The sequence below is a fragment of the Ochotona curzoniae genome, unplaced genomic scaffold (genome assembly GCF_017591425.1).
Source record: "Ochotona curzoniae isolate NIBS_2020 unplaced genomic scaffold, NIBS_Ocur_1.0 scaffold_4701, whole genome shotgun sequence".
Classification (NCBI taxonomy): domain Eukaryota; kingdom Metazoa; phylum Chordata; class Mammalia; order Lagomorpha; family Ochotonidae; genus Ochotona; species Ochotona curzoniae.
Window position 1 is genome coordinate 1,635,383 of NW_024467122.1, and position 19,056 is coordinate 1,654,438.

The 19,056-nt window shown below is 57.4% G+C and overlaps 1 protein-coding gene across 1 annotated transcript in view; it reads left to right on the forward strand.

Moving 5' to 3' along the window:
• Positions 1-295: 295 nt before the first annotated feature.
• Positions 296-19,056, forward strand: part of SV2B (synaptic vesicle glycoprotein 2B) — a 32,662-nt gene continuing 13,901 nt past the window's right edge. The window contains exons 1-5 of the mRNA XM_040969786.1: positions 296-773; positions 4,061-4,241; positions 4,580-4,731; positions 15,341-15,474; positions 15,950-16,039. Coding sequence (XP_040825720.1) covers positions 296-773; positions 4,061-4,241; positions 4,580-4,731; positions 15,341-15,474; positions 15,950-16,039 — 1,035 coding nt within the window. The remainder of the gene's footprint in view (positions 774-4,060; positions 4,242-4,579; positions 4,732-15,340; positions 15,475-15,949; positions 16,040-19,056) is intronic.

Below are 19,056 nucleotides of genomic sequence, written 5' to 3' on the forward strand. Positions count from 1 at the left end.
GTCCCTTCATGTGGCGCCGGCGCCTGAGCATTGTTCCGGGGAGGATGCAGTCCGGGCATACTTGGCCGCCATTCCACCTGCTGTAACACGTGTCCCTCTCCCTGTCTCCTCACAGGGTCGCATCTCCAGCAGCCAGCGAGGCTGGGACTCTGGGTTGTTGAACAGGGCCAGGCGGGGCTTGAGACGTCCCAGGAGCCGCCACGGGGGTGCCTGCTTCAAGAGCGGAAGGGGAGCGTGAGCAGGCGTGACAGTCACCCAGGTGTCGCATGCGCATATCCTACCTTCTGGCCTCGTGATGGATGATGGGTACCGACACAGCAGGCAGCCCTGGGACCAAGGGCCTGACGACTACGGCTACCAGGACAACTATGAGGGCCACTACCACGGCCAGGAGTCCAACCCGGAGGAGGACGCTCAGAGTGACGTCACCGAGGGCCACGACGAGGAGGACGAGATCTACGAGGGCGAGTACCAGGGCATCCCTCACCCGGATGATGTGAAGGCCAGGCAGGCCAAGGGGGCGGTGCCCGGGGCGGACGGGCCGCGGGGTCGGGCCGAGCTGCTGGCCGAGAGGCTGGAGGACGAGGAGCAGCTGGCCCACCAGTACGAGACCATCATCGAGGAGTGCAGCCATGGGCGCTTCCAGTGGACACTCTTCTTCGTCCTGGGCCTGGCCCTGATGGCCGACGGCGTGGAGGTGTTTGTGGTGAGCTTCGCCCTGCCCAGCGCCGAGAAGGACATGTGCCTGTCCAGTTCCAAGAAAGGCATGCTCGGTAGGCGTGTGTTCCCAGTGGTCACTCTCTGTCACAGACAGAGGGTGAGGGAGGGAGGGGATCGTTGACACAGACCTACTCTCGCTCTCAGTTAAGGATCTGGGAGAACTGCTGACTGGCCCCCATCCTGAAGGGAGCAGCCTGGAGCCCTGCCCAGGTCTCTGGACCCTGAAACTCTCAGATCTGCCTGTCTGCTCACCGTACATCTGGGATGGCAGCTCTGACTGCAGAGCCTTGCTGCCTCTGGCCTGGTGTCTGTTAGTGCGAGTAGGCCAGGACACCTGGGGAGCAAGCAGCAGGTGGAGCACCAAGGTGGGCAGGTGGGGAGACCCGGGGAGTGAGCGGCAGGTGGAGCACCGAGTGGGGCAGATGGAGCACCGAGTGGGGCAGGTGGAGCACCGAGTGGGGCGTGGGCAGGTGGGCAGTGCTGGAGGACAGGCGGCAGGTGGAGCACTGAGTGGAGTGTGTGTTGGTGGGGCAGAGGACCACAGTGAGATGCACGGGGCTCTGCAGAAGAGTGTTTAGGAGTGAAGGGTGATGAGAGATGTACCACTGGGGATCTGGGGAATGTCTGGGTCACCTAATGTCTCCCTAGGCGACTCCACTTCAGATCTAGAGACCCCACAGTTGATTGTCAAGAAAACACATGACATGTCAGATCTCGTGGGGAGTCAGGAGTAGGTCAGGGTCCTATGAGTTCAAATTCTGTCTCCAGTGGTATGTGCTAACTCAGCACAGGAGCACGGACAGCTGTTCCCTCTCGACTGCCATGAACACACACTGGACAAGCATGGGCAGGACAACAAGGAAAAACAGGGAGAGTCAATGTGAGGGTCAACATGGGTCAGACTCAGTTCTCACTACATCCACATTTGCAGTAACACCAGTCTACACTTACAAATGCCCTGCATCTGTACCATGCCTTACACCTGTACTGTGTCCTACACCTGTACTGTGTCCTACACCTGTACTGTGTCCTACACCTGTACTGTGTCCTACACCTGCACCGTGTCCTACACCTGCACCGTGTCCTACACCTGCACCGTGTCCTACACCTGTACCGTGTCCTACACCTGCACCGTGTCCTACACCTGTACCGTGTCCTACACCTGCACCGTGTCCTACACCTGTACTGTGTCCTACACCTGCACCGTGTCCTACACCTGTACCGTGTCCTACACCTGTACCGTGTCCTACACCTGTACCGTGTCCTACACCTGCACTGTGTCCTACACCTGTACTGTGTCCTACACCTGCACCGTGTCCTACACCTGTACCGTGTCCTACACCTGTACCGTGTCCTACACCTGTACCGTGTCCTACACCTGTACTGTGTCCTACACCTGCACCGTGTCCTACACCTGCACCGTGTCCTACACCTGCACCGTGTCCTACACCTGTACTGTGTCCTACACCTGCACCGTGTCCTACACCTGTACTGTGTCCTACACCTGTACCGTGTCCTAGACCTGTACTGTGTCCTACACCTGCACTGTGTCCTACACCTGCACCGTGTCCTACACCTGTACTGTGTCCTACACCTGCACCGTGTCCTACACCTGTACTGTGTCCTACACCTGCACCGTGTCCTACACCTGTACTGTGTCCTACACCTGTACCGTGTCCTAGACCTGTACTGTGTCCTACACCTGTACTGTGTCCTACACCTGCACCGTGTCCTACACCTGCACCGTGTCCTACACCTGTACTGTGTCCTACACCTGCACTGTGTCCTACACCTGTACTGTGTCCTACACCTGTACCGTGTCCTACACCTGTACTGTGTCCTACACCTGTACTGTGTCCTACACCTGCACCGTGTCCTACACCTGCACCGTGTCCTACACCTGCACCGTGTCCTACACCTGTACTGTGTCCTACACCTGCACTGTGTCCTACACCTGTACTGTGTCCTACACCTGTACTGTGTCCTACACCTGCACTGTGTCCTACACCTGTACCGTGTCCTACACCTGTAATGTGTCCTACACCTGCACCGTGTCCTACACCTGTACTGTGTCCTACACCTGCACTGTGTCCTACACCTGTACTGTGTCCTACACCTGTACTGTGTCCTACACCTGTACTGTGTCCTACACCTGTACTGTGTCCTACACCTGCACCGTGTCCTACACCTACACCGTGTCCTACACCTGTACTGTGTCCTACACCTGCACCGTGTCCTACACCTGTACTGTGTCCTACACCTGTACTGTGTCCTACACCTGCACCGTGTCCTACACCTGTACCGTGTCCTACACCTGTACTGTGTCCTACACCTGTACCGTGTCCTACACCTGTACCGTGTCCTACACCTGTACCGTGTCCTACACCTGTACCGTGTCCTACACCTGTACCGTGTCCTACACCTGTACTGTGTCCTACACCTGTACCGTGTCCTACACCTGTACTGTGTCCTACACCTGTACGTGTCCTACACCTGTACCGTGTCCTACACCTGTAATGTGTCCTACACCTGTACTGTGTCCTACACCTGTACGTGTCCTACACCTGTACCGTGTCCTACACCTGTAATGTGTCCTACACCTGTACGTGTCCTACACCTGTACCGTGTCCTACACCTGTAATGTGTCCTACACCTGCACCGTGTCCTACACCTGTACTGTGTCCTACACCTGTACTGTGTCCTACACCTGTACTGTGTCCTACACCTGCACCGTGTCCTACACCTGCACCGTGTCCTACACCTGCACCGTGTCCTACACCTGCACCGTGTCCTACACCTGCACCGTGTCCTACACCTGTACCGTGTCCTACACCTGTACTGTGTCCTACACCTGTACCGTGTGCTACACCTGTACTGTGTCCTACACCTGTACTGTGTCCTACACCTGTACTGTGTCCTACACCTGTACTGTGTCCTACACCTGTACTGTGTCCTACACCTGTACCGTGTCCTACACCTGTAGTCTCTTATCTGTACCTGGTGGGAACAGAAAGGTCTGACATGATTCTAGTTGGGTTCTACCAGACAGCTTATTGAGACCACCTCCCGACTGCTCTGCACGTAGACTCCAGGGGAAGCCATCACACCCCGGTGTGGGCTCACACCTGTAGCTGCTGGCTGCTGCGTCCACAGGTGGCACCGGGAAGTACCCCGTCAGTGAGCGCCAGGGGCACCATGCTAGCAGAAATGCATGTTTGTGAGCCTGGGTGCTGTGTGCCAGGGCTTGAGTTGGCTGCGTCTCACCTCATGCCCGTGACGCGAGGGCATTGGGCTGTGCAGGAAGGAGCACCATGTGGCCTCTACCTCATTCTCTCCACAGGGCTGATCGTCTACCTCGGCATGATGGCTGGGGCCTTCATCCTGGGTGGCCTGGCCGACAAGCTGGGCCGGAAGCGTGTCCTCACCCTGTCCCTGGCCGTCAATGCCTGCTTTGCCACCCTCTCTTCCTTCGCACAGGGCTATGGAGCCTTCCTCTTCTGCCGACTGCTCTCAGGCCTAGGGTATGTACCCAGAGGGTGTGCTCCAGCAGGGCCTGCCCCACTGGTGCTGAGGGGGTCTAGGGGTGCTGGGCACAGGCTTGCCATGTTCTGGATGCTGCCACAGATTGAGCCAGGCATCTGGACCTTGTACCTGTCTCCTGTCATGTCGGTGCAGGGGCCCAGACACTTAGGCGGTGCTCTGCGCTTTCCCAGGCTGTTAGCAGGGAGCCTGGTGGGAAGTGGAGCAGCCGGGACTTGAACCAGTGTCCTGTGAGATGTTGCCATTGCAGGAGGCGTGGTCACCACCCACTGCAGCACCAGGGCCTTCATTTGTGCTTTCTGGCCTTCTCTCTCTGCAGCATCGGGGGGACCCTACCGATTGTCTTCGCCTATTTTTCTGAATTCTTGTCTCGGGAGAAGCGAGGCGAGCACCTCAGCTGGCTGGGCATGTTCTGGATGACCGGGGGCATCTATGCGTCGGCCATGGCCTGGAGTATCATCCCTCACTACGGTGAGTGCTGCCGGCCACCCCGGGGCCTGCTCTCACCTGCTGCCCTCGGCTGCCTTCCCTGCCTCAGCTGCGTGTCTTACAGGCAGCCTCCGTCTGCAAAGAACTTGTAGCACGGCAGGCACGCTCGGCCACACCGACACACTGCAGACGCACTGTCCAGCGTCTAACTGGAGGTGGGGCAAGGCCAGGTGCTGGTGTCCCTGCAGGTGTGCTGGTCTGGCCCCTGAGCCTATACTCTGGAGGTTGGAGAAGTGGGGTGGCCCTTGTTAATGGAGTTAGGACTGTCCTGTTCTGCTTGGCGCCTGTAGAGACTCGCAGCTTCCACACTGCCTGTTGGCTCTGTTGTGGAAGGAAGGAACAGCACAGATATTAATGCCCTCTGAGTTTGCTGGCAAACCTGTCGGCGTCCTTCTGAACCCTTTCTGCTGAATCGCCGATTGTGGCTATAGGCTCAGGGTGCAGACCCCTGGAAACCTTGGGTGAGAGCTGACAGAACTGGCCACTGTATGTGTGTGTGTATATATATATATATATTATTTTTGATGATGCTTACAAAGTTGATTGGGGTGGGATGGATCAAGGATTAGGCGAAAGGGGTGACGCCATTGTTTCCAAATTTTCTTTTTCTTTTTCCTGTGTCTGGGGAAGGGGGCGCATAGAGGGAGGAAGCTGCCCCCAGCCTCCCCACCACCGCAGTACCTGGAGATGGGGAATGGCCACCCGTTGTCATCCCAGGGCCCCAGTGTGGACAGTGCTCTGAGGTCCTGTTAGAATGGTTTTGATAATTCTGAAATGCTGTCGATCTCGCTGCTCCAAAGATGAGGAAATCCTTCCACAGCCCATTTGCTGACAATCCACCTTAGAGTCTCCGTTTACCCAGATATGTGCTGCCAACGCTTGGCTGGGGTAGTTGTTCTGCCTGTCTTCCTCTGCACTGGTAGCAGATGTCCTCTGCAGGCCCCAGTGGACTGCCATGTCCTCCGTGTGCATCGGGCACATGTGTAAGCCACTAAGACAGCCCCGTTCTTACACAGACACTGCACGGCCAGACCACAGATCCTATGATTCTCCCAGTGTTGGAGTTCTGAGCTTAGGAGTTCAGTTGGAGGGATCCCCAAAGAAACCTCGTCTGAAATGGTCCCAGACCTGACTCTTGTGTGTGTCCGGCTCAGTTGATCACCCATGTCAGAATACACACTCACAGGTAGTTGCAATTGCTGGGTCGATTCTGTCTCCAGCCCCATCTCATATGTAATTCAATGGATGCTGTGACGCAGCCCAACCCTGCCCACCATACACTCGGCCCTCATGTACTCCAGCGGGAACTGCAGCGTAGTTGGAGTGACCCCCAATAACCCTCACAAGGCCCACCCCCACACCTGGTTCCTGGGCTTGCCAGCATGTGCAACATACTGGTCCAGTCTGTCCCACATTCCATTCATCTTTCATACACATCAATGGGCGTTGAAACCTAGCTCAGCCCAGCCTACCCCACCATCCAGCCCACATTCATGCTGGTGGGTGCTACCGCCTATCTAGCCAGGCCCTGCCCCAGCCCTGGTTGTCATGTCCATCGGTGGGAGCTGCAGCCCATCAGAGGGGTGCCCACTGTTTCCCTACTGTACCCACTTCTAGTCCTGGATGTTGCACTCTCTATGTTCTTCTGCAGTCTAGCTTAACAGGATTTGCCCCCAGTCGCAGCAGATGCCAGCTGATGACCAGCCTGCCCTTGCATTGACTCATGCGCGTGGAAACAGTTGCCTAGCCCAGCATGGCTCTCCCCCAACTCTTCGTATGTAGGCCAACAGGTGTTGTGGTCCTGTCTGTCCCAGTCTGTCCCAGTGGGAGCAGTGTCCCATTAGGGGAGCTCCCTGCAATCCTCCCCCACCCCGCCCACTGGGTCTTGCATGTGCTGGTGGCTGCTGTGGTCCAGTCTGGCATGGCCCACATCAGCTCAGTATTTGCCAGCAGATATTGTAGCCTGGCCGGGCCTGGCCTATTCCCAGTTCCAGCTCAGGCTGGTGGGTTCTGCAGCCTAGCCCAGCCCAGCCTGCTCCCAGTCCCAGCACTAACGTGAACTGGTTCGTGTTGTGGCCAGCCTGGCCCATTCTGTACACCTTCCTGATTCTCTGATCTGCCAGCGGGTATTATGAACTGATCAGGCTGAGACCTGAGCCACACCTATGCCAGTGGGCACCATAACCTGGCTTGGTTTCTGTGCTCACCTGCAGGGATTGTGTCTTTACAAAGGATTTCACCAAGCTGCCCTGTCTGGTCTCCTCCCGGTGGCAGCTCTTGTACACACAGGGGCGGGGGGAGGGCGTTTCTTGGCCCAGTGTGAGCAGCTCTTATACACACGGGGGGCTCTTGGCCCAGTGTGACCGTCAAGAGCAGTGGCCCTGCCCAACCAGCCCACCCTCGTTATAGTTCTTACTATTGGGTGATACAGCACAGCCACACCTGGGCTAGGCCCTGGACACAGCTCTTGCATGTTTCAACAGGAGCTGAGACCTAGCCTAGCCTGCCTACACCCTGGCTCTCGTGAGCATCCCTGGGTGCTAGAATCAAGGCAATCCTGTCACACTCATGCCAAGGGACACTGCTGTCATGTCCAGCCCACATCGCTGCCCCCATTCCAGCCCTTGTACTGAGCAGTGGGAACCACCACCCAGCCAGGGAATCTCCTTAGTTCCCCAGCCAAGCCTGTTCCTAGTCACAATTCTTGTGTGTGCCAGCTTGGCACAGCCCATCCCCTAGCTTGCCTTCAGTTCCAACTCTTGCTGGTGGGTGCTGCAGCCCAGCCCTGCCCAGTCTGCTTTCATTCCTGGCTCATGCAAACTGTAGGTATGATAGCCTAGCCTGGCATGACCTGCACTCCAACTTGGCTCCTGCACATCAGTGGGCTAAGGTTGGTCCAGTCCTACCTGGTCCACCCTCATCTAGAACCAAGCCAACACTTGCCAATGGATGGAACTACCTACCTTGCCCGGCCTGAGCAGTACCCAGGCCTGAATCGCATGCTCACCAGTGGGAGCTCTGGCCCACCAGGGGAGTTTCCCAAGTTCCCTGACCAGGCTCACCCTGGGCCCAGATCTCACATATGGATGCTGGGCCTCTACCTGGTGTAGTCTGCCCCCTCTGTTCTGGCCTTTGTATGAGCTGGTAGATGTTGCAGCCTGGCCTGCCTCTCATTCCATTCTTGGGTGTGCCTGTGTGTATTGAACCTGCCTGACCTGTTTTCCTAATCCCATACCCATGAATGTTGGAGCGTTCCATGGCCATGCTTAGCTTAGTCCATCCCTACCCCCAGTGGAAATTGCGGTTCCACAGGGGTAGGTCCACATATCCCCCACAGGATTTGCCTCCAGACCTGGTTCTCTTGCATGTTGGTCAGTGTCATGGCCCAGCCTGACATTACCCATCTCCTGTTGTGACTCATGGTGGGTCACTAGCCCTGCCAGGTAGGCCCCAGCCCTGGCTTTAGCGTGTGGTCAGCTGCAGTCCATGCTGATTAGCCCAGCTCCGGTCTCCCATGTGAGCTGGTGCATTGGTCCAACCTGTAAATGTCTTCCAGCCTCCCGCCTCCAAAACTGCTTGGTCTCAGCCACCTTGCTTACCTGCAAGTACAGTGGCCTTGTTGGTGGAAGTCCCTCAGAGGTCATTTCTCATACTCCTTCAGCGGTCTTCCTGCCCACACATCCCCTTGCTCTGGTCAATTTACAGTTTCTGCTCCCGGAAGCACATGGGTTCCCAGCCTACCCTTCCTAAGCCCAGTCTTTTGATGGGGTGGCGTGCTGGCCCAGATCTCTGCCTGCTCCCCAGGGTCCCAAGCGCCTAGCATGTGTGCTGACCTGGGAGCCTACCCCTCCATTCATTCAAAACCTAGGCGCAGTCAAGGCTCCCCAAGCCAGGTCCACCAGCACACCGGGCTGGCATGCTCGCATAGGTTTCTTGCCTCCCCTCTCCCCACCCAGCCCTGGACCAAGGACATGGGGAGATCCCCAGGCTCACTCTGCCTGCCTGGGCATGTGCCCCCGGGTCTCCGCATGCCCCTGCAGGTTCCATGCCCCAGGCTGTTTGCAAGCCCACACCCCAGGCCCCACGAGCCCCTGCCCTCCTGCGGGTTAGGTCACTCTTTTGTACTTGCTCGCTTCCTTGCTTTAGAGCCGCCCTCTCTGCTGTGAGTGCCGAGCTGGTGGAGGCATGCTCATGTCCCTCTAAGTAGCAGGTCCTCGATGGTGGCTGGCAGCAGGTGCCAGGCCTTTGAACACCCCCAGCTGGGTCAGCTTTGCTCCTGTGCCCAGGGTAGGCAGGTGCCTGTGGGCTTAGATACATCTTCTTCCTTGCCTTGGCACCATGCTGGGTCCTTTTCACCAAACCAAAGGCCTTGTGGTCAACACATGGGGAAGAATGGCAGGCGCTGTGAGGGCGCTGGCCACCGATGGCAGTCACGGCTGACGGAACACACTGTCCAGTGTCTACACCACAGATACACACACACCATGCACAGTCACACCCAACGCGTACACTCACACACATACTCATATGCACACACACTGACACATATTTACACACACACACACACACACACACACTTCATATGAGTGTGGAAAGGAGACCGCCCCCTATGATCCTCACGAGTCTACATCATGGCTCTTTTTTCTTTTTAAATCTGTTTGAAAGGCAGAGTTGAGAGAGGGAGAGACAGAGAGTGAAAGAGCACGCACAGGTCTTTCCCTCCTGGTTCACTCTGCAGATGGGACCAGGTGTGCCAGAATAAAGCCAGGAGCTTCACCTGGGTCTCCCACGTGGGTGCAGGGACCCTGGCACTTGGGCCATCCTCTGCTGCCTTCCCAGGAGCGTCAGCAGGGAACTGCATCAGAAGTGGAGCATCCGGAATATGAACCAGTGCCCACACAGTGGGATCCTGGCATTGTAGGTGACTGCTTTGCTACACCACGGCACTGGCCACGGCCCCATGGGTGCCTGGTTTCTGAGGGTGTGGTGTGGGGACATGTTGGCCGACGGCTGCTGGGGTGAGCATTGTAACCCAAGTGGACAGGAGTCTCCCAGTTTGAATGCTGCCCTAATTCTGTGCCGCTCCTGGGCGGTGGGGCTGGATAGGGCAGAGGGAACCTGCCCTCTGGGCGTGGAGGACGAGCAAGGCAGTGCCAGGAGCAGGTGTTCTGTCCAGGGAGCTGTGGGTGCTCCGGGTGTTGCTCATACCTTCAGCACCCCGAGACCCCAACTTCAAGGAGGCCAGTGTGTGTGCTCAGCCAGACCTCCTGCTGGAGAAAGGACCCACAGAGCCCAGTGTTGGCCGGGCGCTTCAGGCTCAGCTGGGGTGGGCACATCTGTTCTGGGGGAGGGGTTCTCTCTGCAGCCAGCAGCGCCAGATGTTTGCAGAATCCTGGCAGAGGAAAGTGGGGCAAGCTAAAAGGGGAGCCGTCAGAACAGGCCTGCCTCCCACTGAACACTGTTTGCAAGCAGCTCGCATTTAATTTCATTTAATTTAAGGCCCCAAGGATGTGCCTAATGAATGCTGTGAATGCGGATTCTTGAATCTCTATGGAACCACGGAGGCAGGAGAGAAGCTTGCACAATTTACACAAATTATCATAAGCTGAAAAAACAAATCTTCCCAAGAGGAATGTTCTGTAAATAGACCTACCCCCAGCCCTCCCCGGCCCTCCCCAGCCCTCCCCCCGCCCTCCCCCAGGCCACCCCCAGCCTTCCCCCAGCCCTCCCCCAGCCCTCCTCCGCTCTCCCCCCGCCCTCCCCCAGCCCTCCCCCAGTCCTCCCCCAGCCCTCCCTCAGCCCTCCCCGAGCCCTCCCCAGGCTGCCCCCAGCCCTCCCCAGCCCTCCCTCAGCCCTCCCTCAGCCCTCCCCCATGCTGTCCCCAGCCCTCCCTCAGCCTTCCCCGAGCCCCCTCCCCCATGCTGTCCCCAGCCCTCCCCCAGCCCTCCCTCAGCCCTCCCCGAGCCCTCCCCCAGGCTGCCCCCAGCCCTCCCCGAGCCCTCCCCCAGGCTGTCCCCAGCCCTCCCCCAGCCCTCCTCCGCTCTCCCCTGCCCTCCCCCAGCCCTCCTCCCCAGCCCTCCCCCAGCCCTCCTCCAGCCCTCTTCCAGCCCTCCCCCTGCTCTCCCCCAGGCCACCCCCAGCCTTCCCCAGCCCTCCCCCAGGCTGCCCCCAGCCCTCCCCGAGCCCTCCCCGAGCCCTCCCCCAGGCCTCCCCCAGGCTGCCCCCAGCCCTCCCTCAGCCCTCCCCCATGCTGTCCCCAGCCCTCCCTCAGCCCTCCCCGAGCCCCCTCCCCCAGGCTGCCCCCAGCCCTCCCCCAGCCCTCCCCCGCCCTCCCCAGGCCGCCCCTGGGCCTGGCCCTGCCCTGGCTGCTGTGGGGGACATTTGGAGAGGGGATCAAGAGACCAGAGCAAGGTCTCACCCTCTCTAGTGTACAAATAAATACAAAGTTAAACAATGAAACCAACCAGCCAGATCCCAGGGAAATGGGAAGAGACCAGGCTGTGCAGAAAGAGATGGGATTCTCTGGCTTTTTTTTCTTTCTTTTTTGGGCGGAAGTGGGGCAGGTATGAGCTCCATGGCCAAGTATGCTGATCCCTGTCCCACTTCCTGCCACGCACACAGATTAGGGAGTGTCTGAGGGGCACCAGGTCCTGGCTGGGCGCCCAGGATGAGTGGAGCATGTTGGCCACCAGGGGCGTCACGGAAGTGTCCACTCAGCTGCCCCACAGCCAGGCTCAGCCACGGTGTGCACATCCAAACAGCTGTCACCCTGTAAACTGCGTGCGTGCTCTACATCGCAGCTTCACCTTCAAAGCCGGGGGACCACGTGGCTTTGCCGGACACACGCCCCGGGTCTTGGGCTGTGACGCCAACGTGGTGAAGCTGGGCTCACCTTCTGCTCTGCGAGGCTGCACAGGTTCCCCGCCAGGGCTGCTCGCGGGGGGCTGCTCGCGGTGGGGAGGGCTGCTCGCGGGGGGCTGCTAGCGGTGGGGAGGGCTGCTCGCGGGGGGCTGCTCCCCCGGGGCCGGCTAGGCTGCCGTGCACTGTGCAGGATAGGTTCGAGTCTCAGTGAAGCTTCAGACAGCGCCCACAGGACGGGACATGGGGCCAGTGTGGGCCAGAGTCACATGTACTGGAGTCGCCTGGTGCTGGGGCTGGGTTTCAGCCTGGCAGGAGGACACAGGGGAAGCTCGGGGGCCCCTGGCACCAGGGGTGGTGAGGCCCGGCTGCCCCCTCCTGATCTGGTACTCAGATCCCAAGCACTCCCTCTGAACTCAAGGGATAGAGAGTGTGTGCCTGCACATGGCTGACTGTGGTGTGTGTATGTGTAACACTGCAGGATGTGCGTGGCATGTGGTGTGTACATGTGTCGTTGATGTGTGTGACACTGTGGCATGTGTGTGTACATGTGTCGTTGATGTGTGTGACACTGTGGCATGTGTGTACATGTGTCATTGATGTGTGTGACACTGTGGCATGCGTGTGTACATGTGTCGTTGATGTGTGTGACACTGTGGCATGTGTGTGTACATGTGTCATTGATGTGTGTGACACTGTGGCATGTGGTGTGTACATGTGTCGTTGATGTGTGTGACACTAGCATGTGTGTACCTGTGTCGTTGATGTGTGTGACACTGTGGCATGTGTGTGTACATGTGTCATTGATGTGTGTGACACTGTGGCATGTGTGTACATCTGTCATTGATGTGTGTGACACTGTGGCATGTGGTGTGTACCTGTGTCGTTGATGTGTGTGACACTAGCATGTGTGTACATGTGTCGTTGATGTGTGTGACACTGTGGCATGTGTGTGTACATGTGTCGTTGATGTGTGTGACACTGTGGCATGTGTGTGTACATGTGTCATTGATGTGTGTGACACTGTGGCATGTGTGTGTACATGTGTCGTTGATGTGTGTGACACTGTGGCATGTGTGTACATGTGTCGTTGATGTGTGTGACACTGTGGCATGTGTGTACATGTGTCGTTGATGTGTGTGACACTGTGGCATGTGTGTGTACATGTGTCATTGATGTGTGTGACACTGTGGCATGTGTGTACATGTGTCGTTGATGTGTGTGACACTGTGGCATGTGGTGTGTACATGTGTCGTTGATGTGTGTGACACTGTGGCATGCGTGTGTACATGTGTCGTTGATGTGTGTGACACTGTGGCATGTGTGTGTACCTGTGTCGTTGATGTGTGTGACACTGTGGCATGTGTGTACATGTGTCGTTGATGTGTGTGACACTGTGGCATGTGTGTGTACCTGTGTCGTTGATGTGTGTGACACTGTGGCATGCGTGTGTACATGTGTCATTGATGTGTGTGACACTGTGGCATGCGTGTGTACATGTGTCGTTGATGTGTGTGACACTGTGGCATATGGTGTGTACATGTGTCATTGATGTGTGTGACACTGTGGCATGTGTGTACATGTGTCATTGATGTGTGTGACACTGTGGCATGTGGTGTGTACATGTGTTGTTGATGTTGTGACACTGTGGCATGTGGTGTGTACCTGTGTCGTTGATGTGTGTGACACTGTGGCATGTGGTGTGTACATGTGTCGTTGATGTGTGTGACACTGTGGCATGTGTGTACATGTGTCGTTGATGTGTGTGACACTGTGGCATGTGTGTACATGTGTCATTGATGTGTGTGACACTGTGGCATGTGTGTACCTGTGTCGTTGATGTGTGTGACACTGTGGCATGCGTGTGTACATGTGTTGTTGATGTGTGTGACACTGTGGCATGCATGTGTACCTGTGTCGTTGACGTGTGTGACACTGTGGCATGTGGTGTGTACATGTGTCGTTGATGTGTGTGACACTGTGGCATGTGTGTACATGTGTCGTTGATGTGTGTGACACTGTGGCATGTGTGTGTACATGTGTCATTGATGTGTGTGACACTGTGGCATGTGTGTACATGTGTCGTTGATGTGTGTGACACTGTGGCATGTGTGTACATGTGTCGTTGATGTGTGTGACACTGTGGCATGTGTGTACCTGTGTCGTTGATGTGTGTGACACTGTGGCATGTGTGTACATGTGTCGTTGATGTGTGTGACACTGTGGCATGTGTGTACATGTGTCGTTGATGTGTGTGACACTGTGGCATGTGTGTGTACATGTGTCATTGATGTGTGTGACACTGTGGCATGCGTGTGTACATGTGTCGTTGATGTGTGTGACACTGTGGCATGTGTGTACATGTGTCATTGATGTGTGTGACACTGTGGCATGCGTGTGTATATGTGTCGTTGATATGTATGACACTGTGGCATGTGTGTACATGTGTCGTTGATGTGTGTGACACTGTGGCATGTGTGTGTACCTGTGTCGTTGATGTGTGTGACACTGTGGCATGTGTGTACATGTGTCGTTGATGTGTGTGACACTGTGGCATGTGTGTACATGTGTCGTTGATGTGTGTGACACTGTGGCATGTGTGTACCTGTGTCGTTGATGTGTGTGACACTGTGGCATGCGTGTGTACATGTGTTGTTGATGTGTGTGACACTGTGGCATGCGTGTGTACCTGTGTCGTTGACGTGTGTGACACTGTGGCATGTGGTGTGTACATGTGTCGTTGATGTGTGTGACACTGTGGCATGTGTGTACATGTGTCGTTGATGTGTGTGACACTGTGGCATGTGTGTGTACATGTGTCGTTGATGTGTGTGACACTGTGGCATGTGTGTACATGTGTCGTTGATGTGTGTGACACTGTGGCATGTGTGTACATGTGTCGTTGATGTGTGTGACACTGTGGCATGTGTGTACCTGTGTCGTTGATGTGTGTGACACTGTGGCATGTGTGTACCTGTGTCGTTGATGTGTGTGACACTGTGGCATGTGTGTACATGTGTCGTTGATGTGTGTGACACTGTGGCATGTGTGTGTACATGTGTCATTGATGTGTGTGACACTGTGGCATGCGTGTGTACATGTGTCGTTGATGTGTGTGACACTGTGGCATGTGTGTGTACATGTGTCGTTGATGTGTGTGACACTAGCATGTGTGTACCTGTGTCGTTGATGTGTGTGACACTGTGGCATGTGTGTACATGTGTCGTTGATGTGTGTGACACTGTGGCATGTGTGTACATGTGTCGTTGATGTGTGTGACACTGTGGCATGTGTGTGTACATGTGTCGTTGATGTGTGTGACACTGTGGCATGTGTGTACATGTGTCTCATGACTGTGTGACACTGGAATGTGCACATGCATGTGGGTGGCATATAGTGTGTGCATGTCACTATGGTGTGTGTGTGAGACTGCAGGAGGGCTGGGGGGCTCGGGAACGGAGTCTGGTGAGGGTGGCTTTAATTTTGGGTGGGCTGTCGGGTTGTGAGTGCCTGGCTGGGCAGGTGCAGGCTGGCTCCCACAGCTGCCCTCCTGTACCGACGGAAGCTGGGGGACATTGCTTTGTCTGTCTTCTCTCCGACCCTCGGCCTGGAGCGTTCGCCCCAGAGATCAGAGTGCAGGTTCTTGGCACCTGCCGCCAAACCCTGGAGCTTGGGCAGTGTGGTGGGCGGCGTGGGCTCTGGCTCTGGCAGGACCTTGTGCTGTCCCCCGCAGGCTGGGGCTACGCGATGGCCACACACTCACACTTACACAGCTGGCGGGTGTTCATCATTGTCTGTGTGCTGCCCTGCGCCCTGTCCCTGGTGGCCCTGCAGTTGATGCCGGAGAGCCCCCGCTTCCTGCTCGGGGTGAGTCGGCGGGGAGCCCTCCCGGGCTAAGGCTGGGGGTGGGGACCGGAGCTGTGTCCGGGGGCCTGCTTTCAGAGGCCTCCAGGGTCGTGGGCTCTGTTTCTGCATTGGGACTGATCCATGACACTGTGCCCAGCATCCAGAAAGCCTCTGCAGCTGGGAGAGGAGTCCTGGCGCTCCGACTGTAGTGGGCTCCCAGGTCCAGGGATGGTGCCAGGCAGTGTGGCTGAAGACAGGGACTGTGTGCTCATGCCTGCCTCTCCAGGGGTCTCCTGCACAGTACTAGCCACGGGACCCAAGCATGTGACCCTCACAGCCCTGGGGCCCCAACTGTGTGTGCCCAGCTGAGACTCAGACACGGAGGAGCCCTGCCTGCTGTCCTCGGTCCCTGTTGGCAGCAGCAAGGCTGCCCTCCTCGTCCCTGTGTTCATGGATGCACTGGGTGGTCTCACGCCTTTCTCCTTGTTGTTACCAGATGGGCAAACACGACGAAGCCTGGATGATCCTCAAGCGAGTCCATGACACCAACATGAGGGCCAAGGGTACCCCGGAGAAGGTGTTCACGGTGAGTGTGGGGCAGCCTGCCGTTGCCTCGGGATGGCCGGAGCGTGGGATTTCTCAGGCTTCTGTAGGCAGGACATCCACCCCTGTTCCGGGGCCTTCTGTGGGGAGCTCATTGTTAAGAACATGTTCTCATGGTGGCACCTGGGATGTCCGTGTGCACTGGGACCCTGCGTGTGGCATCTCCCCGCTGTCCACGGTGCATGTCCCGTCATGCTGGTGACAGCAACACTGGTACGGACGGCGTCTCCTGACCGAGCTGCCGAGGCAGCAGCTCAGGCCCTGTCTGTGGCCTTGCTCCCATGGAGGTCATCACAGTGAGCCTTCTTGTGTCCACGGCTCTTGGGCCCACGATTCCTCGGGGGCACTGGCCCAGTTGTGTGGGCTCGGTCCTGGGTCTTGAGCTGTTTCGCTGGATCACATTCCAACTGGGCTGTGTTAGCCCCTGGGGACTCGGCTGCTCACCAACGCTGGGCATTTCCATGACGTCCTCTTCATCAGACAGAGGCTGTTTTCCCGCTGTGACCAGCCACGGGAAGCCCTGCCCAAGGTGGATCTGTGTGCTGCCTCCTGCGTTCCTTTAGGCTGTCTTTGGATTTGCCTTCTCCGGGAAATCTTCCCCATGAACTCTCAGCTGCCGCCCGTCACTGCTTCTGCTCTATTGGCACCACGATTTCAAGTCCTGGGTGAAACATGTGCTCGCTTCCAGCTCATTGCTTGCACCCCTGTGTCATGGACAGGGCCATGTGGTGGACGTGTATACCGGGGGCCGGTCTGGGCCCAGATCCTGGCCTGAGTCTCTTCAGCGCTCTGGCTGTGGACAGTGTGTTGTCACGGTCAGATGCTGACGGGGCAGGTACTGTAAGCGTTAGAGAAAGTGCCGGAGCGTGCTGACCACACAGGGCTGTTGGTGCAGTGCTATCCCTGCTCCTAGACACTCTGGGGGTAAGAATGCCTTGGCCTGGGGAGAAGGAAGGGGCTGGTTGGTTCGTGTTGCAGCCAGTGGCGTATCTGAGCTGTGTTTGTAGAGCTCACGCGCTCTAACAGACCATCAGCCACCCGCGATTGGCTTGCTTCGTTTCCTTTGGAGTCTGAGCTGGGCTTGCTTTGCTGGCAGGAGGATGGGGCGATGTGCCAAGAGCCGGGCAGGCCTGCTGGCCTCCCATGTCACAGCTCCACAAGGGCAGGTGGCCTCGGAGTGGGCAATGAACTCAGCATGGAAGCCGGCACCAAGTCAGGCTTTCTGCCTGTAGGACCAGCTGCCAGGCACATGCCAAGGAGGCAAGGGTGGGAGTGTGCCTTTTCTCACCACCTCTGTTAGTTCTCACAGGCCAGGAAAGGGGACTGGAAGCCTTACAGAGCCCAGGAGGGGGGTGGGGTTGTGTGGTGGTTAGAATGCTGCTGGGGAGCAGGGATGCCTGGACCCCCTGAGGGCAGGCGTTCCCAGATGGGACCCCCCTATTGATCCCCCTTCCTGCTCCTGTGCTCCTGGAAGCAGCAGCAGGCGAGGGCTCAGGTACGTGGGACCCTGCCGCCCACGAGGGGGACCTGCAGGGCGTCCCTGCTCCTGTGCTGACCAGGCTGTGGTGGGCATTTGGGGTGTGAAGCAGTAGAAGGATCCGCTCCATCCACGCATCCCTGTGCTGTGGGCTTGGTGATCCCACAGGTCGGGGGCCATGGGTCCCTGTAGAGGGCGCAGTGCCTGCACTGCACAGCTTGGGGAATGCCTCGTGCTTGTCTCTGTCACAGCCCTGGGCTCTGCAGGATGGGCCAGGGCCAGTGGGCTCTCCATGTTCATGGCTGTGGCTGCTGCCTCCCTGCCCGCTGTGGCCACGGAGCCAGGGTCTTCAGGCTCCACTCACAACCCCAGCAGGGACACCTTTGGAGAGGGCAGGACAACGCCTGGGTAGGACCTGGGGACCTGTGTTTTTTGGGGCTAACTTGGACAGTCGGAAACAAATGGGCTAATGAGCTGTCAGTCATGGGGCTGAAGCTGTGAGCACGCACGCACACACACACATGCACTCACCGACCTGCAGGGTGTCACTCCTAGGGCACGTGCCAGGACCAAGGTGTATGAGCAGGGCTGCCATCGGACTTGGGCTGTCCAGGAGCCCCCTGGTGGGCACCGTGCCCAAGGCCTGCTTCAGCCACGGCTTAGGTTCATGCTGTCGGCGGGTGTGGGCATCTGTGGGTGGTGTTCTGTGTGTGTCTGTGTGTGTTGGTCTGTGTGTCTGTGTTTGTTGGGATTCTGTGTGTCTGTGTGTGGTGGCCTGTGTGTTCTGTGTGTCTGTGGGTGTTCTGTGTGTCTGTGTGTCTGTGGGTGTTGTTACAGGTGTCTGTGGGTGTTGTTCCAGGTGTCTGTGGGTGTGGTTCCGTGTGCCTGTGGGTGTGGTTCCGTGTGTCTGTGAGTGTGGTTCCGTGTGCCTGTGGGTATGGTTCCGTGTGTCTGTGGGTGTTGTTCCAGGTGTCTGTGGGTGTGGTTCCGGGTGTCTGTGGGTGTTCTGTGTGTCTGTGGGTGTTGTTCTGGGTGCCTGTGGGTGTTGTTCCGGGTGTCTGTGGTTGTGGTTCCGGGTGTCTGTGGGTGTTGTTCTGTGTGTCTGTGGGTGTGGTTCCGGGTGTCTGAGGGTGTTGTTCCGGGCGTCTGTGGGTGTTGTTCCAGGTGTCTGTGGGTTTTGTTCTGTGTGTCTGTGGGTGTTGTTCCGGGTGTCTGTGGGTGTTGTTCTGGGTGTCTGTGGGTGTTGTTCCGTGTGTCTGAGGGTGTTGTTCTGGGTGTCTGAGGGTGTTGTTCTGGGTGTCTGTGGGTGTTGTTCTGGGTGTCTGTGGGTGTTCTGTGTGTCTGTGGGTGTGGTTCTGGGTGTCTGTGGGTGTTGTTCCGGGTGTCTGTGGGTGTTGTTCCAGGTGTCTGTGGGTTTTGTTCTGTGTGTCTATGGGTGTGGTTCCGGGTGTCTGTGGGTGTTGTTCCGGGTGTCTGTGGGTGTTGTTCTGGGTGTCTGTGGGTGTTGTTCCGTGTGTCTGAGG